Raw genomic sequence first — 25,805 nt, 5'->3', positions numbered from 1 at the left:
ACTGTAATGTCAGACAATGTTCTTGTTTGTAGAGAGTAGAGGTAACCTGTGTTTCCTATCTACTGTAAGGGTTGGGAAAAAAATAGAATTTGCCAAGCAGTTAAATTGTTATACACATTCAAGAATGCTTTCATGTTTGTTCTTTATTTACAGCACATAGTAACACATATGTACTGTATATACATGTGGAGTGGCTGCTCTCCAGTGATCCCCATTGAAACTAGCAGTTCAGTACCAGAAACACAACAGAAGATTTACATAGAAATCCACCTATGGCAAAAAAGCTACTTGAGGAATTGAACCTGATCTACAGCATTTTGGCCAGAGACATGAACTCACACACACTTGTGTAAACAGTGTCAATAATACACTAATACAAACAATTGCACCAGTGTATATTTTTTCTCACACACAACACAGTACATTGCATCCATTACTCACCGAGGGTATCAATCCATTCACCTCTCACTGAACCTATCATAGATAGCCCTGTACATGTTAACCACAGCTGAAAGCTGGTGCCCAGTATAAAGTCTTCCACAAATGTAGAAGTGCTCAAGTTGATTGACAAACTCATTTAGGAACAGAAAAACACACTTTCTCCTCCAGATTCACATTATGTCAAAGGTTGAAGAATTCTCCGTTGTGCATAAAGAGAACATCCACAGAGTGTGTGTGTGTGTCTGTGCTTCCATACAGTAGCAGGTGAGGCGCTTGGAGGAACTGCGTTGACTGTCTATGTCCAATAGAGGTCACTGTTTATCCAGGTGTGGAGTTACAGGCCAGCAGCGCATGCCCTCCAAGGTTTCTCCTATCTCTTCCCCTTAAAGTTGAATAAATATCTGACAGACAGAGAGAAGCATGAACGTTAACCAAACCTTAGCTGATGTAATCCTGCAGTATGTTCAATTCAAACTGTCATCACTCATTACATAAGTACACAGACACACTCTTGTACGCATCCCTAACCCCCCCCCCCCCCAGTTATGACTAATTAACATAATGAATGCTTAACATATTTATGTTTTCCCATTCTGTAATACACATGATTTCCCATGCTCTACTTGTGATACTCATTTGTGTACGGGTTGTCACTAGACTAGTTACTGAATGTTATGGTTTGTTCTCATATCTGTTGATAGCGGTTGACGTCAGAGCTACTGAAGGTACCAAGGACACTTATTGTGAATAAGTTCACAGAGTTCCCTCTAAGTTTAGCGAGGGAACTAGGTAGGAATGTGACATGTTTTTCTGGTGAAACAAGTCCTCTTCCTCTTTTGGTGGAGCACCTAGAAGCGGTTTCAAAACACCTTTAAATCTATTCAATCATTGAGACTGACTAATAAAACAACTATTTCCTGTCACTTCCTCATACACACCACACACACAGAGCTCACCTCGCTGAGCAGAACCCACATGTCAGAGTCGCTATGTACCAGTAGACGTAATGCAGAGATGGGCTGCATCTGTGCGTCTATCTGTCCCTCAGCCACTCCATCCACAAAGCAACCTTCAAACATTTAAAACATATCAGTTACCTGAATGTAGCATTATTCTGAACACCTGGCAGAATATACAGTATATTATAACAGTACAACCAGTCATGTACAAAACAGCCCACAGTGGGACATAGCCCATTGGTATACTCATTATGGCTGCTGATCCACACATCATGGTACCTTGACTTGAAGGGGAGTGATCATTCTAGTCATTGTATTTCTATGATTCAGAATCATCCTGATACACAGAACAACACTTTGATGGAGCTGTGTCTGCCTCTGACAAGTGTTTGGGTAATAATATGAGATGGGAGTCTTTCCCCTTACCCTGGGCCCTAAATAGTTTTTCCTGGTCACGTCATATGTTCAGTAAAAGCTCCTGTCCTAGTAATGATATAGAATATTGAAACTCATGTACCAATCACTATGAAGCCTCCATAAGATCCTTTGTATTGAGGAGACTGGCCACCCACCAGTCTGTCTCTCACTGAGCTCTGGAGAGGAAAAACACACGTTACACCATGTTATAATAAATGTTCACTCTAAACTGCGCACGCTTGCAGTAGCCCAGAGGTTGCTGCACAGCTCCCCCGGGACTATCAGCCCACAGAGAGAAGCACGAGATTGAACTTCACTCAACTTTCAAGAGCAGTGGTCACCAACCGGTCGATCGCCAAACAATTCTGTAAAAAACCCAACGATAAAGCCTTATGTTCTTATTTTGTTTTTATTCGTCTCGGGCTGTTGGTGATAGGTGCACCCGATTCAGCTGCTCTGCGCACCAGGTAGGCGAACTGTTTCCATTTTGAACTATTTCATGTGTCTGAACTCTGCCTTCCCGGTGGGCCCAGAGAGCAAATCAAGTGCACTATTGAGTTAGAGTGGCTTGCGAAAGTATTCACCCCCATGGCATTTTTCCTATTTTGTTGCCTTACAACCTGGAATTAAAATAGTTTTGGGGGGGGGTTGTATCATTTGATTTCCACAACAACACAACACTTTGAAGATGAATTTTTTTATTTATTGTGAAACAAACAAACAAAAAATTGAAAACTTGAGCGTGCATTACTATTCACCCCCCCAAAAGTCAATACTTTGTAGAGACACCGTTTGCTGCATTTACAGCTGCAAGTCTCTTGGGGTATGTCTTTATTAGCTTGGCAAATCCAGCCACTGGGATTTTTTCCCATTCTTCAAGGCAAAACTGCTCCAGCTCCTTCAAGTTGGATGGGTTCCGCTGGTGTACAGCACTCTTTAAGTCATACCACAGATTCTCAACTGGATTGAGGTCTGGTCTTTGACTAGGCCTTTCCAAGACATTTAAATGTTTCCCCTTAAACCACTTGAGTGTTGCTTTAGCAGTATGCTTAGGGTTATTGTTCTGATGGAAGGTGAACCTCCGTCCCAGTCTCAAATCTTTGGAAGACTGAAGCAGGTTTTCCTCATGAATTTCCCTGTATTTAGCGCCATCCATCATTCCTTCAATTCTGACCAGTTTCCCAGTCCCTGCTGATGAAAAACATCCCCACAGGGATAAGGTTCTCGGTGATGAGAGGTGTTGGGTTTGCTCCAGACATAGCATTTTCCTTGATGGCCAAAGAGCTCAATTTTAGTCTCATCTGACCAGCGTACCTTCTTCCATATATTTGGGGAGTCTACCACATGCCTTTGCGTAAACACCAAATGTGTTTGCTTATTTTTTTCTTTAAGCAATGGCTTTTCTCTGGCCACTATTCCATAAAACCCAGCTCGGTGGAGTGTACGGCTTAAAGTGGTCTTATGGACAGATACTTCAATCTCCGCTGTGGAGCTTTGCAGCTCCTTCAGGGTTATCTTTGGTCTCTTTGTTGCCTCTCTGATTAATGCCCTCCTTGCCTGGTTTTGGTGGGCAGCCCTCTCTTGGCAGGTTTGTTGTGGTACCATATTCTTTCCAGTTTTTTAATAATGGTTTTAATGGTGCTCTGTGGGATGTTCAAAGTTTCTGATATTTTTTTATAACCCAACCCTGATCTGTACTTCTCCACAACTTTGTCCCTGACTTGGAGAGCTCCTTGGTCTTCATGGTGCCGCTTGCTTGGTGGTGCCCCTTGCTTAGTGGTGTTGCAGACTCTAGGGCATTTCAGAACAGGTGTATATGTACTGAGATCATGTGACAGATCATGTGACACTTAGATTGCACACAGGTGGACTTTATTTAACTAATTATGTGACTTCTGAAGGTAATTGGTTGCACCAGATCTTATTTAGGAGCTTCATAGCAAAGGGGAATACCTTTTTTTTCTTCTTTTTTTTGAAACAAGTTATTTTTTTCATTTCACTTCACCAATTTGGACTATTTTGTGTATGTCCATTATATGAATTCCAAATAAAAATCTATTTAAATTACAGGGTGAATGCAACAAAATAGGAAAAACGGCAAGGGGGATGAATACTTTTGCAAGGCACTGTACCTCTGGCCAATCGGATGGCTCAGATGACTATGTCTGTCTGCAGTAACGAAGCAGGCATAAAAGAAAGCTACAGCAAAGTTGATACTGTGAGATTTCAAAACGTTTAAAACCAAGACTAGAGAGAGACTGTCAACAAATAGAGCAAAGAGATGCTGTTTTTATGAGTGAGTTCATGTTAAAGTTCTTACTCAGCACTGTCAACAATTTGTATTTAATACTTTTATAAGCCATAAAATGTGTGTTCTTCCTATTTCCACTCAGCGCTACAACAAGCACTGCAGCAGTAATGAATGAGTAGCAAAGTGTATCTATAGGCTTGCGTTGTTGTTATTATTATTAGTTATTATTAGCGTTGTTATTATTACTAACAACATGAATTTGTGCATGAGGCAGAAATAATGCGGTGCGTCTCGAGTTTCGCCATCAGCTGGAAGACGGTGTCCCTTTTTGGTCAGTGTCAGTGGAGGAAAGGGAGAGCGGAGGGATGTTGAGAGGTGGACCCTCAGTCTGCTGTTCTCTCCCTCCGCTGAGACTGACCATCAGATCGAGGCACCATCAGCCCAGTAAAATAAAAGCTAATTATTTAAATGTATGCTCACTCAGCTGTGCTTCACAAGTAATACAACAACGATTCTATTTCCAGTGTGATCATATACTGTAGCCTACCTCAAGTTTTGAAATATATTTTTTTAAATGTCCCGAACAACAATGCATTGGCAGGACAATTCAAGCAAAGCCAATATGCGGTGATAATGTATTGTGCCTAAAGCTTACTGCACAAACCTCATTGCTACTGTATGGATAATGTTGCATTGGCTTATATTTTTTAAAGTAATGTTAAAAAAAAAGAGCGGTAGATCTCGGCTTGCATTTTGATTCAAAGTGATCTTGACTAAGAAAAGGTTGGTGACCACTGTGCTAGAGTTTTCCAAGTTAATACTATCAATGTTTCCTTTTACTGTGGCAATTGTGATCGAATCAATGCAATATTAGCCACTTTCAATGCAACATACCGAAACAAAACGAACTATTCAAAAGATTTTGTTGTAGGCAGAACACATCGGAGTAGGATTCTATTGCACTGACACGCACTACTCAGCCTGTACTCTACACAGACCGGTGTGGAATAAACAAATCAGAGTTGCAGTAGGCCTATATGCAAATAGACCATTGCCATAAATGGATCTGTGCCATTTACGTTGAACTGGACTGTGTTTACAGCATGAGCGGTCGTGAGTAGATGCGCTTGTTTTGGGATCAAAGCTAGAGCTGCACGTAGCCACGTGTGCACATTTTGTTCATATCCTTTGCTAGTTAGTGAGTTATTAGCCCGGTTATAGATCATTTGTAGTCAGCAATAGGGGAGTGATTGCTTTCTACTAGTGCCCAAAACGTGTACATTTCTAGACATCTTTGAAAAGCGAGTCAGATAAAGAGTGTTTTTTTGGTCTTAAAGGGGCAGTGTTGTATTTTCAGACAGGCTTGAATAAGCCAATAGGCAGAGGGTAGCATAATTATCTGATTCTCTGTAATAATGCTATGGGAATAATAATGCATTTTATTTTGTAAAGCTGTTTCTTGCATCAAACAACACAACAACATGTTCAGTCACCTTGTCTGAAGGATGTCAAGACCTGCGTGTTTTTTTTTTTAAGTCTCATGGAATGTAGACCTACATTGAACACCACACATTAGCTGCTACTGTAGGCTGAACGATAGAACAGCTATTTCCATGTTAAAATTGTTGAACAAATTGTTTTTGATGGTAGGCCACTCTGGTAGGCCTACATTTATGATCAAATAGTCACAGTAGCCTACTTGACAACTGTAAAAACTAGCTTAAAGTGGGTACAGCCTCAGTGTTCATAGTAAACGCGCGCTGGATGTTGCACTGCATTTTCACAATTTTCACATTTGCGCTGAGCAGACCTGAAATTTGCTTGGTGCTGAAAAAGTTTAGAGGGAACATTGTTACAATGTATTTTCTTCACTATCCCATAATCACTGAAATATGGACTAGATCTGCAACAATTGCATAGTTCTATGGAAAACAACCACTAAGTAAGACAAAGTTCTAGGGAGTACAGTCATTGAACTAGCCCACTTTCAATTTAAATAGTCACACAACCACAATATGAACAGAGGTCTATGGAACACATTCGATATAACCCTAGCACTTTGTGACACAACCTGTATCTACTAGCATTAGTGTATAACTCTGTTGTCCTCCAAAGGCATACGGCGATTGCATAGGTTTACATTAAGATTACTAATGGGAATATTTAAGATGAATAAAGTTCACATTCAGTTAAGAGTAATTAACACAGTGCTTAGCATATTTATACATGATGTCCCGTGCTCTATTTGTGACACTAATTTGTGTGCGGGTTGACGGTCACTAGACTAGTTACTGAACGTTATGGTTTGTTCTCATATCTGTTGACAGTGATTGACAGAGCTACTGAAGGTACCAAGGACACACTGATTATTATTCTATTGATGACACTATGAACACTGTGTGATTCTGTAGCAGTCTCCCGGGCTGATGTTTACAGAACATTTTGGTACAGTCTGATTAGGATATAAAGGGCCTGTCTCCAAGAGGATGTTAGACATTTTCTATGCTTCTGTTCTGGGAGTGTCGTACTGAATTTTATCAATGACTGCTCTCCTTTTTGTTCACCTGGAAATTCCCGTTACACACACAGGCCATCAGCGTGTTAGCAGATAGCATGTAGTGGTTGGCGTTTCCTGTCACCTTGTTACTTAGTCTCCAGGACCTAACACCTGAGAGCCAGAGTCTCTTAGACCAGCTCCATGACACACACTCGCGCGCACACACAAACACTGTTGGCAGTTAGTGTGACCTCCATGGCACTCACATCACTAGGGAGCACCGCCACGGTGGTGTTATACAAATGGTCTCCGTTGTTCTCGATGTTTCCGCTGCGAAACAGGTACCTGGAGAGACAAAATCACCTATTTATTACCAGTTGGTTTGGCCAACAAAGAATATCCCTCTCATGCTTGAAATCATCACAATGAAGTGGAGAGCTTTACACTAAGTTACCCCTTTTAAATGTCAAGTCATTACCTTAATCTCTATTGTTTTAACCCTTATTTTACCAGGTAAATTAACTGAGAACACATTCTCATTTACAGCAACAACCTGGGGAATATTTACAGGGGAATGGAGGGGGGCGGATGAATGAGCCGATTGTAAACTGGGGATGATTAGGTGACTGTGATGGTTTGAGGGCCAGATTAGGAATTTATCCAGGATTAACACCCCTACTCTTATGATAAGTGCCATGGGATCTTTAGTGACCACAGAGAGTCCAGACACCCTTTTAACATCCCATCCGAAAGACAGCACCCTACACAGGGCAATGTCTACCATCACTGCCCTGGGGCATTGGGATATTTTTTTAGACCATAGGAAAGGGTGCCTCTTACTGGCCCTCCAACACCACTTCCAGCAACATCTGGTCTCCCATCCAGGGACTGACCAGGACCAACCCTGCTTAGCTTCAGAAGCAAGCCATCAGTGGGATGCAGGGTGATATGCTGCTGCCTTCGAACATGCTCATGAAGATTCTCACTCTAATCACAGTGTGTTGATGACGATCACACACGGCCAAACGTGTTAGTCTAGAGGGTTAGGAAACAACACTGCTCTGTGCTATTAGGGCAGGGCAAACATGACCTACTGGATTCCATCTTGATAATGACTATGATAAGTGGGAAACACAGTGACAACCCACAAAGTCTGTTCCACAACCTTTATACAAGCAGGTACACAGATGGAACTGGGGTCAGCGTCAAGTAGGCAATATTTAAAATGTGACCTGTGGTTGGAGTTTTAATTCCTGTGTGTGTGTGTCCAACACAGGAGGCTGTGGAGGGGAGGACAGCTCATAATAATGGCTGGAATGGAGTGGTATCAACCACATGGAAAACATGTTTGATTTGTTCGATACCATTCCAGCCATCACTATGAGCTCGTCCTCCCCAATTGAGGTGTCACCGGCCACCTGTGGTGTCCACTGACCTGGTGACATTGCGTGGCTGTGGGAAGCTGAGCAGTATGAAGTCCTTGGCGGTAGGGGTCAAGCCCCAGAAGAAGTCCTGGCCCTTGTAGGCCCTCTCCAGGGTGTGCTGCTGGTAGTGCTTCAGACTACTGCTCAGCTCTGCAGGAGGGTTGGTGTGGGCTGTGAACAGTGGCACCTTCCCAAAGTCCTTATCCTGGACAAAACAGACACTTTAATTATAACTTCCACTATATGTCTTTATCCTGCACAAACACACACCAGAGAGGGGGTAGAACAAGAGGGAGAGAGAGAGAGAGAGAGAGAGGGGGGTTAAGAGAGAGAGAGAGGGGGAGAAAGTGCTTACTTTCAGTTTCTGTACTTTCCCAGGCAGAGAGGAGTGAAGGCCTACATGTTGAAACAGAGAGGGTTTATATCTCAGCTTGAGCAGGCCCTTCTGCAGGTTGCAGTCTTTCTGGATGGGACAAAATATGAAAAACCCATCAACTCTCAATTGAATAAAGGAATAGTTCACTCACAAACTCAAGTTTGATGAGTTTGGACTCTACATTATATAATCACTTTCTTTCTTTTGTTGTGCACACAACTCACAGCATCTTTTTCTGGGTTACAAGCCTTCACCCACAGGATGTGGTCCAACAGCCAATCAATGGGCTTGTCTTTGTAGAACATGAGAAAGAATTCTGCTATCATTGGTAGATCACGGGCTCGGAACATCTTGCCTGATAAAGATATAAAACACACACATACACAATAAATAAAGTAAAATTACCTAAGACATTGTGAGGAGAATAACCGAAGTGAAGAAGAGTCTATAAAAGTGTATTGGTCGCATACACAGATTTAAAGATGCTACCGCAGGTGCAGCAAAATGCTTATGTTTCTAGCTCCAACGGTGCAGTAATATCTAGCAATACAATAACAATCCACACATAATCCAAAAAGTTAAAAAACAAACAACAAAGAACAGAACGTGAATACAATGAGCCATGACTATAACAGTATATACATATGAATTAGGTAAAACAGTATGTAAACTTTATTAAAGTGACCAGCGTTCAATGACTATCTATGTACATAGGGCAGCAGTATCTAAGGTGCAGGGTAGAGTACCGGCTGGTAGCCGGCTAGAACAGTGACTAAGGTTCAGGGCAGGGTACCGGGCGGAGGCCGGCTAGTGGTGACTGTTTAGCAGGCTGATGGCATGTAGATAAAAGCTGTTTTTCAGTCTCTCTGTCCCAGCTTTGATGCACCTGTAATGTCTCCACCTTAGATGGTAGTGGGGTGAACAGGCCGTGGCTCGGGTGGCTGAGGACGTTAATGATCTTCTTGGCCTTCCTGTGACACCGGGCGCTGTAGATGTCCTGGTAGGGCAGGCAGTGTGCCCCCGGTGATGCGTTGGGCTGTACCAGGCAGTGATACAGCCCGACAGAATGCTCTTGATGGTGCATCTGTAGAAGTTCGTGAGGGTCTTAGGGGCCAAGCAGAATTTCTTCAGTCTCCTGAGGTTGAAGTGTGAAGGGACCATTTCAGGTCCTCAGTGATGTGCACGCTGAGGAACGTAAAGATTTTGGATGCGTGCTCTCTCTGCTGTCTCCTGCAGTCCACGATAAGCGCCTTCGTTTTGTTGACGTTGAGGGAGAGGTTATTTTCCTGGCACCACTCTGCCAGGGCTCTCACCTCCTCACTATAGGCTGTCTCTTTGTTGTTGGTAATCAGGCCTACCACTGTGTCGTCAGAAAACTTGATCATTGAGTTGGAGACGTGCGTAGCCACGCAGTCATTGGTGAACAGGGAGCTGGGAGCTGAGCACACACCATGGTGGGGCCTTAGTGTTGCGGATCAGCGTGGCAGAGGTGTTGTTTCCTACCTTCACCACCTGCGGGCGCTCACTTCGGTAGGTCTGTTGTTTTCCTCGAAGCGGGCAAAGAAGCTAGTCTGGGAGTGAGGTGTCGGTGTCTGCGATGTGGCTGGCTTTCCCTTTATGATCCATGATTGTCTGGAGTCCCTGCCACGTGTCTTGTGTCTGAGCCGTTACGACTCCACTTTATCCCTGTACTGTCGTTTTGCCTCTTTGATTGTCTTATCGAGGTCATAGCCGGTCTGTTTGTACACGTCCATGTTCCCAGTCACCTTGCAGTGGTTAAAAGCGGTGATTCGCGTTTTTAAAATGTTGTGTGAATGCTGCCATCTATCCACTGTTTTTGTTCTAATCGTCACAGTAGGAACATGCTGCCATCTATCCAAGTTATAATTGTCACAGTAGGAACAACATCCTCTATGCACTTCCTGATGAACCCGGTCACCAAGTCAGTGTATACGTCGATACTATTCCCAGAGGTGACCCGGTACATTTCCCAGTCCGCGTGATCAAAACGGTCTTGAAGCATAGATTCCGATTGGTCAGACCAACGTTGAACAGTCCTTACCATGGGTGTTTCCTGATTTAAGTTTCTGCCTATAAGTGGGGAGGAGCAGGTGCTGTGTGTGACCCGATTTGACGAAGGGAGGGCCTTGTATCTGTCCAGGAAGGGAGAGTCATGAGTGTATTTTATCCACATACACCTGTACATACTCTCATCTGTGAGTGTGTGTTTTTCTCAGTAACTTCCCTCATTAAATAAAGGTAATAAATAAATTGTGTGTTCATCTGCTTTAGTTCCCACAGTTGCCTTACTAACTACGCCCTCCTCCAGAAGCCCTGAGAACAGACACTTTCACAGAAGAGCATAGACTCACCGATGAAGCCGAGCTGAGAGAACTCCAGGAACATCCAGTCATCGGTGGCCAGCTTTCTGACGTATGTTTTCATGGTCTGAGAGTAACCGGGATTAGCCACGATGTCATCCTCCAACTGACAATACACATTTTTAATGAGGATGTGTTAATAAATGAATATGATTTCAGACTGACTGACCAATCCGAGAGGTAGAACTCTGACCCCACCTGTACATAATAGGTTCCCTTCTCCTGGGCGTAGAGCATCAGGAAGCTATAATCCAAATTCTGCTTTGTGCGCCATCTGAAAACAACCACAACACAAACCACTTACTGCAGGTGCACAGGATGTGACGTGCTAGACTTCGATTTCAGTTCTTTCTTTTTTTCATGATTGTAAGACCACGAGTCTGTATGTGTTGGACTGTGTTGGACTGTGCATGAGTCCGTTTCTCACTTGACTCTCTCCTTGGAGTCTCCGAAGGTTTCCCTGAGACTGCTGAAGTTGGGGTAGAAGTACTGAGAAGGGGACACTACCTCCAACAGGCCTGAGTGCACATCCTTAGGAAAACTACAGCCACACACAACCACAGGTAAACTACAAAACACCGTGAAGAAACAGACCAACTACAAAACACAGTCAAACTACAAAAAACACAGGAAAACCTTTTTAAACTACCAAACATAGCCAACAACAGTGACAAAACATAGCCAACAACAGTGACAAAACATAGCCAACAACAGTGACAAAACATAGCCAACAACAGTCAAGTGACAAAACATAGCCAACAGCAGTCAAATTACAATAACAAACTACCAAAACTTCTCACTTCTTCTCTAGGAGTTCTGCTACACTGTTGACGTATTCTGTATCCGTCTGAAATAAAGATACAGAGAGAAGGGGAAATAAATGAGAGAAGAGGAAATCCAGTGAAAGCGAACCTGAAACATGAGGTAATGTTACTAGAGGGGTGTGTGTGTGTGTGCAGTATAATCAATGTAGATGAAACATGAGGTAATGTTACTAGAGGTGTGTGTGTGTGTGTGCAGTAGAATCAATGTAGATGAAACATGAGGTAATGTTACTAGAGGTGTGTGTGTGTGTGTGTGCAGTAGAATCAATGTAGATGAAACATGAGGTAATGTTACTAGAGGGGTGTGTGCAGTAGAATCAATGTAGATGAAACATGAGGTAATGTTACTAGAGGGGTGTGTGCAGTAGAATCAATGTAGATGAAACATGAGGTAATGTTACTAGAGGGGTGTGTGCAGTAGAATCAATGTAGATGAAACATGAGGTAATGTTACTAGAGGGGTGTGTGTGTGTGCAGTAGAATCAATGTAGATGAAACATGAGGTAATGTTACTAGAGGGCTGTGTGTGTGTGCAGTAGAATCAATGTAGATGAAACATGAGGTAATGTTACTAGAGGGGTGTGTGCAGTAGAATCAATGTAGATGAAACATGAGGTAATGTTACTAGAGGGGTGTGTGTGTGTGCAGTAGAATCAATGTAGATGAAACATGAGGTAATGTTACTAGAGGGGTGTGTGTGTGTGCAGTAGAATCAATGTAGATGAAACATGAGGTAATGTTACTAGAGGGGTGTGTGTGTGTGTGTGTGCAGTAGAATCAATGTAGATGAAACATGAGGTAATGTTACTAGAGGGGTGTGTGTGTGTGCAGTAGAATCAATGTAGATGAAACATGAGGTAATGTTACTAGAGGGGTGTGTGTGTGCAGTAGAATCAATGTAGATGAAACATGAGGTAATGTTACTAGAGGGACCTTAAAGATAATTGTATGTGTGCGGTACAGAGATGAGGTAGTCATTTAAACATTTATGTCAAACACTATTAATCCACAGAGTGAGGCCATGCAACTTAGTATGTGACTTGTTAAGCAATTTATACTCCTGACCGTATTTAGGCTTGCCATAACAAAAGGGTTGAATACTTATTGACTCAAGACATTTCAGCTTTTCATTTTTAATTAAATTGTGTCTAGGCCAGTGACACAGAATCTGAAATGAATACATTTTAAATTCAGGATGTAACACAACAAAATGTTGAGATATTCAAGAGGTGTGAAAATACCTTCTGAAGGCACAGTAAATTGACTGCATTAAAACAGATTCATATCTTTGGTTTAGTACTGTTGATTTTATCATACACGCCTGTCCATCGCAGGACTTAGATCAAATGGCAAGGGGAATTTGGGGTGCTTTCTTTATAAAAGCCGCTAGCCACAAACAAATACATGGATTTGACAGTCAAGCTATCACTCAAATGAGAGTCAATCCGTGTCACTATTTAGAACTTCCTGTGGAGAGATGATTTGGTAAAAATTATCCAGTCAAAAGTGTCCTTTTTCATATTGGCCATATCTACTGTAAACACTGTCCCACAAGGACATGAGTTGACAAATGGCTACTACAGGTTTATGTATCGACAGGTATATACTGTTTATGTAGTATAGTGGTTTGTCTTTCAGAAGAGGGCCAATGGCACATGTAACGGCAGCGAATTGTCCTGGTTCCACTGATTTCCATACAATATCGATGTGAGAGATTCATTTGCGCACGATATTGATTACAGTAGATTTCAGTCTGGAGTGACCGCTTGGTAAATGTCGATGTGTGGGCAGTTAAGGTACTAATTTAGCAAAATACAAGCAATCTGAACACAAGTGTGACACGTGTGTATAGGGAGTAATTTGTATTTATCTGTCTTCAACATATCATCATATCACTTATTTCAAAATATTGATTATAAACTTGGACATGAAAAATCTGTGTTTTAACACACAAAAATTCATGACGACAGGAAGCAGCAACAGTATACTTTTCTACTTATGTTTTAGGAATATAAATGGTACTATTAACAATATTTTTCAACATGATTAGACCTAAATCAGGCAAAAACTACTGAATGAGCCCAAAAACGCGCTATGATTTATTGACTTGAATGATTTTAGTGAAATTGTGACAATGAGTGTGTCCTGGCTAGCAAGATTATAATACATTTTTTGCGCATACTATATACCAGAAGTATTCCAATCCTACCCTACGAGTTCCAGACTACTGCTGGTCTTCTGTTCAACCTGGTAATTAATTGCAACCACCTGGTCTGCCAGGTCTAAATCAGTCCCTGATTAGAAGGGAAGAATGGAAAAAAAGCAGTGCAACGGGCTTCAAAGTACAAATTTGAATTTGAGGGCTATATAAGAGCCATGTACTTCGATAGACATATGGTTTTGGGCTACATAGTTTGATCTGAGGTCTTTAGAATGAGTTACTTTACTGGAAATCTAGAACAGGTATTTCTCATAATGTGCTTGCCCATTCCTGTAGTTTAGGTGTGTAGTGTGATAACATACATACTGTACCTAGGCTTCTGAAAGGCACGGTCACACAACAGGTTTAGCAGGTCTTTCCTTGAGAATGAATCACTACATTTTCCCCATCATAATCAGTCGATATTCTGCTTTAATAACAATAGGTCGATTTGACCCGAGGCAGAGACCAGACCTTAGTCTTCCCACCTCAAGCGACATTACCCCATCTAAAAAGTTAATTATTTTTATGATTACCATCTAAAAAAGACACTTTAAGTGACATGATGTGGGCCTATTGTTACTGTCAAGTGTTTTGTTTTAAAAGCAGTTTGATTGACTAAGACCATCCCATGTGTTTCTATATGCCACTATCAGGGTATCTGAGCAGGTTACCTCAGCAACAAAGATGATGATGACGGTGTCGTTACGTTCAGAAGGTGAAAGGTCGTAGAGGAGGGAGTTCAGGGTGCTAACCAGGTAGCTCTGCTTCTGACGCTTCACTGTAGGGATCCCCAATACCAGGGACACTGACACAGACACGCACACACACACACACACTAAAGTAAACCAATCACTGGAATAAAGTCAACACTGAGCAGGGTGGGTGAGGCGGCAGGAGGGGTTACAGGCTGCGGGCTACAGTACAGACTGACACTAGCAAACCACACCAAGCTCTGTAGCCTCTCACTTTAACACCCCTCTGGTTTGTCAAAGAGGACACGTTTACCCAGAGACATTTTTACATGACTCGTCGCTCACCTCCAGTTCGGCCTTGTCCCAGGACCACGTTAGGAATCAGGCTGTCTGGGTGGTCCCGTAGGTGGGGCAGGTAGAGGTAGGCGTTGGGCAGTCTGGAGGACAGCAGACTGAGATTTCTCTTTATCGGTCCTTCTGCACTCCACACCACCAGAAACCAAACCAAACACACAAGTAACGGTCAGACATAAAACAATCATTTAGCGTTGTTGACATTGCTTACAGTTTTATCTTGACTTCTCAAAAGTGAAGCGAGAGGGGGTGAGAGAGAGAGAGACAACGAGAAATCGGGAAGATCCCACCATTGATCAAAAGCATGTACCCATTAAGATCTCAGGCCCTCAAGTTCTACCTTAATGAACGACCCTTAATGCTCTTCCCAGCACCAATTGTATTGTGGACTTGACTGAACTGGTACTAACCTCTAACTATTTTCTCTTCAGAGGAGACTTTTTCTTCCAGACCAAAGGGACAGCGATGGGGAGCACTATGGCTCCTAATTATGCTAACCTGTATCTAGGAATGTTTGAAAAACAGGTGGTGCTGAATCCAGACCTTAACCCATTTCTCCCCAATATTCTCCTCATTCGGATATATTTGGATTATATTTTCCTGATCTATACAGGGACTCAGGAAGAGCTCTTGGAATTCACCATTGGGGAATGTATTTAAGGACATTATCAGAAAGCATTGGTACATTATTGACTCTGACCTAAATATCCCCCACGTATGTTGGAACCAAAAATTTAAAATTTGGACTCATCAGACCAAAGGACAGATTTCCACTGGTCTAATGTCCATTGCTCGTGTTTCTTGGCCCAATCAAGTCTCTTCTTCTTATTGGTGTCCTTTAGTACTGGTTTCTTTGCAGCAATTTGACCATGATGGCCTGATTTACGCAGTCTCCTCTGAACAGGTGATGTCTGTTACTTAAACTCTGTGAAGCATTTATTTGGGCTGCAATTTCTGAGGCTGGTAACTCTAACGAATGTATCCTCTGCAGCAGAGGTAACTCTGGGTCTTCCTCTCCTGTGGCGGTCCTCATGAGAGCCAGTTTCATCATAGCGCTTCTTGCTTTTTGTGACTGCACTTGAAGAAACTTTCAAAGTTCTTGAAATTTTCTGGATTGACTGACCTTCATGTCTAAAAGTAATAAAGGACTGTTGTTTCTCTTTGCTTATTTGAGCTGTTCTTGCCATAATATGGTCTTTTACAAAATAGGGCTATCTTCTGTATACCAACCCTACTTTGTCACAACACAACGGATTGGCTCAAAAGCATTAAGAAGGAAAGACATTCCACAATTTAACTTTTAACAAGGCACACCTGTTAATTGAAATGCATTCCAGGTGACTACCGCATGAACCATTCAATTCTTGTGGGCCGGCTAAGGAGTATTGGTGTCTCTGAGGGGTCTTTGGCCTGGTTTGCTAACTACCTCTCTCAAAGAGTGCAGTGTACAAAGTCAGAAAATCTGCTGTCTCAGCCACTGCCTGTCACCAAGGGAGTACCCCAAGGCTCTTCTCAATTTACATCAACAACATAGCTCAGGCAGTAGGAAGCTCTCTCATCCATTTATATGCAGATGATACAGTCTTATACTCAGCTGGCCCCTCCCCTGATTTTGTGTTAAATGCTCTACAACAAAGCTTTCTTAGTGTCCAACAAGCTTTCTCTGCCCTTAACCTTGTTCTGAACACCTCCAAAACAAAGGTCATGTGGTTTGGTAAGAGGAATGCCCCTCTTCACAAAGGTGTTATTACTACCTCTGAGGGTTTAGAGCTTGAGGTAGTCACCGCATACAAGTATTTGGGAGTATGGCTACACAGTACACTGTCCTGCTCTCAGCACATATCAAAGCTGCAGGTTAAAGTTAAATCTAGACTTGGTTTCCTCTATCGTAATCGCTCCTCTTTCACCCCAGCTGCCAAACTAACCCAGATTCAGATGACCATCCTACCAATGCTAGATTACGGAGATATACTTTATAGATTGGCAGGTAAGGGTGCTCTCGAGCGGCTAGATGTTCTTTACCATTCGGCCATCAGATTTGCCACCAATGCTCCTTATAGGACACATCACTACACTCTATACTCCTCTGTAAACTGGTCATCTCTGTGTACCCGCCGCAAGACACACTGGATGATGCTTATTTATAAAACCCTCTTAGGCCTCACTCCCCCTATCTGAGATATCTACTGCAGCCCTCATCCTCCACATACAACACCCGTTCTGCCAGTCACATTCTGTTAAAGGTCCCCAAAGCACACACATCCCTGGGTCGCTCCTCTTTTCAGTTCGCTGCAGCTAGCAACTGGAACAAGCTGCAACAAACACTCAAACTGGACAGTTTTATCTCAATCTCTTCCTTCAAAGACTCAATCATGGACACCCTTACTGACAGTGGTGGCTGCTTTGTATGATGTATTGTTGTCTCCACCTTCTTGACCTTTGTGCTGTTGACTTTGCCCAATAATGTTTGTACCATGTTTTTGTGCTGCTACCATGTTGTGTTGTTACCATGTTGTTGTCATGTTGTGTTGCTACCATGCTGTGTTGTTATGTGTTGCTGCCTTGTTATGTTGTTGTCTTAGGTCTCTCTTTATGTAGTGTTATGTATCTCTTGTTGTGATGTGTGTTTTGTCCTATATCTATACTGTATTTATTTTTTTAATCCCAGGCCCCCGTCCCCGCAGGAGGCCTTTTGCCTTTTGGTCGGCCGTCATTGTAAATAAGAATTTGTTCTTAACTGACTTGCCTAATTAAAAAAAATACATTAAAAAGCTGGTTGAGAAAATGGCAAGAAGAATCTAAAAAAAAAGATATATTTTGATTTGTTTAACACTTTTTTGGTTACTACATGATTTCATAGTTTTGTTATTTCATAGTTTTGATGTCTTCACTAGTTAAAATAAAGAAAAACCCTGGAATGAGTAGGTGTGTCCAAACTTTTGCCTGGTACTGTATATTCTGTTGGTTCAACGTAATTGAATTAAAATGACGTGGAAACAACGTTGATTCAACCTGTGTGTGCCCAGTGGGATGGCTGTACTGTCACCTGCGATGCGACTGTACACTGATGATAACATGATAACTCTTTCCCCTCACCTGGGATATTAGTGGAGGAGTTGTTGCTAGGTATGGTGAGGTTCCCCAGGCTGGTCAGAACACTGCTGAGCTCCCTGGACAGCAGCTCCCCCCTGAACTCTGCAGCCAGCAGACGTTCATACAGCTGGATCATATCTGGGTGGTGGGGGGATTCATCCTCATCTACACATACACACACACACACACACGTGTACACATACCGACAGGCACATACACACGCACCCATACGGTTGCATGACAGAAAGAGATAAGAAGAGAATGAGAGAGCAAGAGAGAGTATAACAGTTACAAGTCAATGTTTGAATGTATGTATTTGAAAAAGCTCCATTGACATCAAATTTGCAAATGTACTGAGTAGTTGGGTGCAGGACAACAAAAGGTTTAGGCTAATCTTCCCATAGTCCCGTTCCACTGCCATGATTTCCATGACAACCCCATTCATACCACATAGTTCCTCAAAGAACAAACCCTGTGTTTTAGTTACTGGGTTACACGTCTAAAGCAGGAAAGGAATGGTGTTCCCCAGACAACAAGGAACTCACACGCTAGTGGTTTTTAAGTCATTGAATCAAAATCAGTCAAATTGTATGTCACATGCTTCGTAAACAACAGATGTAGACTAACAGTAAAATGCTAACTTACAGGTCCTTCTCAACAATACAGAGAGAAATAGAAAAATTATGGAAAAATAATAACACAAGGAATAAATACACAATGAGTAACGATAACTTGGCTATACAGTACACATGGTACAAGTACCGGGTCGATGTGCAGGGGTACGAGGTAATTGAGGTAGATATTTACATATGGGTAGGAGTAAAGTGACTAGGCAACAGGATAAATAATAAACAGTAGCAGCAGCATATGTGATGAGTCAAAAGAGTTAGTGCAAATTCGGGCAGCTATTTGGTTAACTGTTTAGCAGTCTTATGGCTTGGGGGTAGAAGCTGTTCAGGGTCCTGTTGGTTCCAGACTTGGTGCATCAGTACCACTTGCCATGTGGTAGCAGCAAGAAAAGTCTGACTTGGGTGTCTGGAGTCTTTGACCATTTTTAGGGCCTTCCTTTGACACCACCGGGTATAGGTGTCCTGGATGGCAGGGAGCTCGGGCACCAGTGATGTACTGGGCCGTACGCACTACCCTCTGTTACGGTCAGGTGCCTTGCAGTTGCCATACCAAGCGGTGATGCAGCCAGTCAAGAGGATCTGAGGGCCCATGCCCATTTATTTCAGCCCAGAGGGGGAAGAAGCATTTGTCGTGCTTTCTTCACGACTGTGTTGTGTATGGACCGTGTTCATTTCTAAGTGATGTGGACACGGAGGAACTTGAAGCTCTCTACCCGCTCCACTACAGCCCCGTCGATGTGGATAGGGGTGCGCTCGGACCTCCATTTCCTGTAATCCACAATCAGCTCCTTTGTCTTGCTGACGTTGAGGGAGAGTTTGTTGTCCTGGCACCACACTGCCACATCACTAAACCTCTCCCTATAGGCCGTCTCATCATTGTCAGTGATCAGGCCTACAACCGTTGTGCCGTCAGCAAACTTAATGATGGTGTTGGAGTCGTGCGCAGCCACGTAGTCGTGGGTGAACAGGGTGTACAGGAGGGGACTAAACAAGCACCTCTGAAGGACCCCCATTGAGGGTCAACGTGGAAGATGTGTTGTTGCCTACCCTCACCACCTGGGGGAGGCCCGTAAAGAAGTCCAGGATCCAGCTGCCGAGGGAGGTGTTCAGTCCCAAAGTCCTGAGCTTAGTGAAGAGCTTGGAGGGCACTATGGTGTTGAACGCAGAGCTGTAGTCGATGAGCAACATATGAGGTATTCTAACTCAGGCGAGCAAAAATGTGAAACTTCCATAGAGATTGTGTACCCCTCCTCCCTTCTTCATACCCGCGTCTGCCATCCGGTCTTGACAATGCTTAGAAAAACCAGCAAGATGTATATCCATGTCTTCATTCTGCCACGACTCTGAGAAACATAGGATATTACAGTTTTTCATGTGCCGTTGTTAGGATAGTCTCGAGCGGAGCTCATCCAGTTTGTTCTCTAGTGATTGAACGTTCGCCAACAGAACGGAGGGTAGAGGTAGTTTATTTGTTCATCAACCTAGTCTTGTCGGGGTGCCGTCTGCAGCGCCATCTTGAAGTATTAAATCATGTAAAACTGGTACCATGGTATAAAATCATCATGACTTTTACTCTGTGTGCTTCACTGGTGTAGCATACACCCCTGCAGGCCCCACGAGAGAGCAAATTTAGCATTTGTTGTTGCCTGATGATTCAAACTGAATACTTCTGCTGCTCTATTGTTTCACTACATACTTCATTGCAGAGAAGAAACTAACGTCCGTGGGCATGGCGCAGCGTTTGGCCAGAGCAAGGATTTTGAGTAGCCAAGTAATGTTTGTTGTGCAAGGTATACATTTTTGATTGCAACAGTTTGACTGATCTACTAAAGTTCTGTCTGCGCCATTTCTGAAAAGTCTGTACATGTAGCCTACAAAAATATAGATTTATAAACTTGGTGCACGCCATACGCATGTCTCCCATTATAAATCAGACCTGTGGTAAAACTGTGCGCACGTGAACGAGCATTAAAACTCACAACTGGAAGACGTCTCCATTCATCTTCTGTGGTGGCAATAATGCCATTTATTTGCTGTATATTTTGGAACGGCAGGGGAGGCAGGTAGCCTAGTGGTTAGAGCGTTGGGCCTGTAACCGAAAGGTTGCTGGATTGAATCCCTGAGCTGACAAGGTAAAAATCTGTCGTTCTGCCCCTGAACAAGGCAGTTAACCCACTGTTCCCTGGTAGGCCGTCATTGTAAATAAGAATTTGTTCTTAACTGACTTGCCTCGTTAAATAAAGGTTACATTTAAAAAATTGCCCACTTTCATGCAAAATAAGAATTTGTTGTTTAATATTTTGTTTATCAATAGATTATTGGGTATATATGTGTTGCATCCCCGGTTAAAGGAAGCGGGTTCTTTTTAGTTATTGTAAAGAGAAACTTTACATTAACATCACAAAGAGGTTTATTTCCAACATGACAGCGGATACAACATTGCTGGTTCCAAGCTGAGTCCATCTCCACCCACTCAAAGGAAGCACACTTGAATACCTTGGCCAACAACCAATGAGGGTCTGCCAATAAAACTATGCGCATCCAATCAGATACATATTTCCAATATCACGCACTGAATACGTGCATACCATGTTAACCAGGTGTGCATAATAACATGCTGCTTATCTCTCAAACACTACAATATGCCCTGCCTTGGTATAGGCTCTGAGATTAAATAGGCAATGATGTCACGCTCCTATTGTCACGATCGTCATGGGAAGAAGTGGACCAAAGCTCAGCGTGGTACGTGTTCATTCTATTTATTTATTTAATGAACACCGACAACAACAAAACAAAATACGAACGTGATGTTCTGCAGGGCAAAATAACAACCAATGCAAAAATAAGATCCCACCAACGAAAGAGGGAAAAAGGACTGCCTAAGTATTATTCCCAATCAGAGACAACGATAGACAGGTGCCTCTGATTGGGAACCACACTCGGCCAAAAACAAAGAAATAGAAAACATTGAAATAAAGAAACTAGAATGCCCACCCCACATCACACCCTGACCTAACCAAATAGAGAAATAAAACGGCTCTCTAAGGTCAGGGCGTGACACCTATCGCATAGCAATAGGCCTAATGTAGACTACCCATACTGTCAAATATTTTCCTTAAACTATCGGTCTATTTAATGTGTTGGCAGAATTTTTTCATATTTAGCAGTTATTTATTCTGTATCTGGAAAATGACTGTCGGTTTCTGAACGAGAAAACAATTGCAAATTGTCGTGGACCTGTCAGAAGAACGTTTTAATTCAACAATGTTTTAAATTGACTTTTCCCTCAACCTAAATATGATGGACTGTCCGAATTCTGAAACATTGTAGGGCAGGCTAGTCAAAGAATGCAATCACAGTACTTACAGTATACAGTTCTATTTACAAGCTGAATTTCTAATTATGTTTTTTGTGCAACTTGACTGTTTGTTTTTATAGTACTACTGATATTAATTACTACATTGTTGAAAGAGCAAGCAAGAAAGACATTTCACTGTACTTGTGCACGTGACAAACTTGAAACTTGATACATAGGCCTACTTCAATATAAAATATCAGCTCTTAAATTAGACTGTTTTACAGGTATTATAAACCATGCTGCCTATGATATTGCAAAACTTGAAATACATATAGTCTATCTATTTACCAGGCTACTAGGTCCAATTAAATGAGAGATGTGCATGGTTATTTGTTGTATGGGTCCTTGGGGAATATCATGGCTAGAAAAGGTGAGAATATATTCTGCATTGGTTATGAAAATAAAATAGAAAAAGATTCCTATGTCTAATTATTTTAGATTCTAAAATTATAAAACAGATTGTCGCTTTTCTCACTCATGGCTGCATTGTTAATATATGTTTTCCTGTTTTTTATTTGTATTTGTATTTTTATTTACTTACCAGCTTGCAATACAATGATTATTTCAATCACTAAAACAGATGTGCTTACACATGGTCTAAGGTTTGCAGGGAGGTGAGCACATTCTCACATCAAGATATTTTTTTTAATAAATGCCAACTTTTGCATTAAAACTGGCGCACGCACATTTTGGGGTATATTTTGTACTTATGTAATGTTTATAAACGCGGTCCCTGGTGTTGCAGAATCATGGCAATACATCTAGATGAGAACCAATCAAATTCTAGGTAGACCTATATGATTCAATATAACTAAGCAATAAGGCCCGAGGAGGTGTGGTATATGGCTAATATACCACGGCTAAGGGCTGTTCTTATGCACGACGCAATAAGGAGTGCCGGGACACAGCCCTTAGCCGCGGTATATTGGCCATATACCACAAACTACCCGAGGTGCCTTATTGCTATTATAAACTGGATACCAACGTAATTAGAACGGTAAAAATAAATGTTTTGTCATACCCGTGGTATACGTTCTGATATACCATGGCTGTCAGCCAATCAGCATTCAGGACTTGAACCACCCAATTTACAATTAAGTGATAATGCCCTCGAAGCCGTTATTTGGTGGATATAATGGCACGGGTGTTGTTATATTGGCAAACTGTGCCAATGTATCCTCCAAACAACGGCTTCGAGGGCATTATCACTTTCATACAATGGCTTACCAACATTCAAATTATGATTTACATATTTTCATAAAAATGTTATTTATTCATACTATTTCATCCTTCCACAAGATATAGTCCCGACAAAAATCTAGGGTTGCTACCCAAGCCGGCTGGTTGTTTGTTCTATCGGTTTGGTTGCCAGAGACACGACCCAGTTGTTCAGTATTTTTGTTCTGTATATATGGACATAACCCAGTCGTTCGTTCTAAATGTTCCATTGCCATACTGGCTGGCAACGTTCATATCCCTTGCTTGCTAACAAGCCAACTACGGCTAACTTACAGTCACGTCAAAAAGTCCAGCGAGAATAACAGCAAAGTAGCTGATTTTGCATTAGTTTTAGCTGTTTTCTAGTGACATGTATTTGGATACATCCATAACAATGAGCTAGGGCTCTGGGAGTGTGATGTCAGGAAAATAACCTCTCACTCAACGTCAACAAAACAAAGGAGGTGATCCTTGACTTCAGGAAACAGCAGAGGGAGCACCCCCCGCTATCCACATCGACGGGACAGCAGTGGAGAAGGTGGAAAGTTCATCGGCATACATATCACTGACAAACAAATGGTCCACCCACACAGAGTGAGATGAAGAAGGCACAACAGCGCCTCTTCAACCTCAGGAGGCTGAAGAAATTTGGCTTGTCACCTAAAACCCTCACAAACTTTTACAGATGCACAATTAAGAGCATCCTGTCGGGCTGTATAACCGCCTGGTATGGCAACTGCACTGCCCACAACTGCAGGGCTCTCCAGAGGGTGGTGTGGTCTGCACAACACATCACAACATCACAACACATCACAACACTGCCCTCCAGGACACCTACAGCACCTGATGTCACATGAAGGCCAAAAAGATCATCAAGGACAACAATCACCCGAGCCACTGCCTGTTCACCCCGCTATCATCCAGAAGACGTGATCAGAACAGGTGCATCAAAGCTGGGACCGAGACTGAAAAACAGCTTCTATCTCAAGGCCATCAGACTGTTAAATAGCCATCACTAGCACAGAGAGGCTTCTGCCTACATACACAGACTCGAAATCACTGGCCACTTTAATAATGGAACACTATTCACTTTAATAATGTTTACATATCTTGCATTACTCTTCTGATATGTATTTACTGTATTCTATACTATCTACTGTATCTTAGTCTATGCCGCTCTGCCATTGCTCATCCATGTATTTATATATTCTTAATTCTATTCCTTTACTTAGATTTGTGTGTATTAGATATTTGTTGTGAAATTGTTAGATATTACTTGTTAGAAATTGCTGCACTGTCGGAACTAGCAGCACAAGCAATTCGCTACACCCGCAATAACATCTGCTAAACACGTGTATGGGACCAATCAAATTTTATTTGATGAGGCGCAATTTTTCCTGGCATAGAAAATGTGCTCACTTGTCAGGACACTGTTGTTCAGAGGAGCTAGCCAACAACACAGCTAACACAATCACTTCAAACTGAAGCTGGAGAGACTGCAAACTAGCTGCACTTCGTTTCGTTTGACCTTTTTTCAATTGACATTTCTTTGTATATATCCATAAAAATGATGCCAGACGATTTATGATTTCGATTGGCTAAGAAACGCTGCCTGCCTATCTGTCTCATCCTGGAGATCGAATTTGAATATTGAAACAATGTTGCAAATATCGGAGAGACAGACAGCAAGGTTAATACAAATCTCTGCTGTTGAACACTAAATGTTAGTCTAAAAGAAATGTGTGATAATGTCTAGATGCTCTTTATAGTGGAGACCAAGTTTATAAATTGCCTGGCTGGGCTGATGAGACAGCTGATTGCGCAGTCAGATGGAACAGAGTAAATAGGCATTTTAATGTCATAGATTTAGCCAGTGGTAACTTGTGTTATAGACACCAGCTGGAATGCAGTTTTAACCAATCAGCATTTAGGATTAGACCCACCCATTGTATAATTAAGCAATAAGACACGAGGGGGTGTGGTATATGGACAATATACCATGCCTAAGGGCTGTTCTTAGGCACAATGCATCGGAGTGCCTGGACACAGCCCTTAGCCGTGGTATATTGGCCATATACCACAAACCCCCTAGGTGCTTTATTGCTATTATAAACTGGTTACCAATGTTATTGGAGCAGTAAAAATAAATGTTTTGTCATACCACGGCTGTCAGTCAATCAGCATTCAGAGCTCGAACCACCCAGTTTATAATGTTCAATTTATCACGTATTTAGCTTAAAATATTACCATTTGAAAACAATAGAAAACTGAATTCAGTTATGTACAAGGTTTAACCTTTTGAGAAAAGTGTGTAGCCTAATACATCATAATGTAAACAGAATAGTGTGACATGTGCAACACCTTACCATTTCCATTATGAGCGGTAAACCAGGTTAGAGAGAGAAAAGCACAAGCCAGAATACATCCAAGTTTCATATGGGTGAGCCTCATCTCATCTCTCAAACTGTCAATAGAAAACTTCCGTCTGACTTCGGTTTATGCTGAAAACAGTGCTGCCGTTCAAATGAATCCACAGGTGATAGTCCACTCAGGTTCTTCTCGCGTTTACTCCATGACAGCGCCAAGGACATTCTATGATGAAAAGCTTGAAAGTCACTTCCTTATCTCTTCATAAAATAGATTGACATACATGACAACGCCTGGTTAGCCTACAACATTTCCTTAAAA

At 42.2% G+C, this 25,805-nt stretch overlaps 1 protein-coding gene across 2 annotated transcripts; it reads right to left on the bottom strand.

Moving 5' to 3' along the window:
* Positions 1–125: 125 nt before the first annotated feature.
* On the bottom strand, positions 126–25,805 carry LOC139574291 (alpha-1,3-mannosyl-glycoprotein 4-beta-N-acetylglucosaminyltransferase B-like). Of its 2 annotated transcripts, XM_071398725.1 has the most exons (15): positions 25,484–25,805; positions 17,916–18,077; positions 14,811–14,942; positions 14,445–14,578; positions 11,547–11,593; positions 11,174–11,287; positions 10,945–11,020; positions 10,738–10,852; positions 8,590–8,720; positions 8,345–8,452; positions 8,001–8,194; positions 6,832–6,910; positions 1,918–1,993; positions 1,398–1,510; positions 126–842 (listed from the first exon to the last, which is right to left on the bottom strand). In XM_071398725.1, the coding sequence occupies exons 1-15, from the start codon at positions 25,566–25,568 to the stop codon at positions 825–827; spliced, it is 1,584 nt and encodes a 527-aa protein (XP_071254826.1). In that variant the 5' UTR covers positions 25,569–25,805; the 3' UTR covers positions 126–824. The 2 variants fall into 2 exon arrangements, with proteins under 2 accessions (XP_071254826.1, XP_071254827.1); XM_071398726.1 differs by lacking the exon at positions 11,174–11,287 and having other exon boundaries at positions 25,484–25,707.

The sequence above is a fragment of the Salvelinus alpinus genome, chromosome 4 (genome assembly GCF_045679555.1).
Source record: "Salvelinus alpinus chromosome 4, SLU_Salpinus.1, whole genome shotgun sequence".
Lineage (NCBI taxonomy): Eukaryota > Metazoa > Chordata > Actinopteri > Salmoniformes > Salmonidae > Salvelinus > Salvelinus alpinus.
This window is presented reverse-complemented; position numbering and strand designations above follow the sequence as displayed.

Coding starts and splice junctions, on each gene's coding strand:
- LOC139574291 (XM_071398725.1), bottom strand. CDS start 25,568: ATGAGGCTCACCCATATGAAACTTGGATGTATTCTGGCTTGTGCTTTT. Junction 14,943..17,915: donor CTCCTCCACTAATATCCCAG/GTGAGGGGAAAG, acceptor TGTGGAGTGCAG/AAGGACCGATAAAGAGAAAT. Junction 11,594..14,444: donor TCATCATCTTTGTTGCTGAG/GTAACCTGCTCA, acceptor TCTTTATTTCAG/ACGGATACAGAATACGTCAA.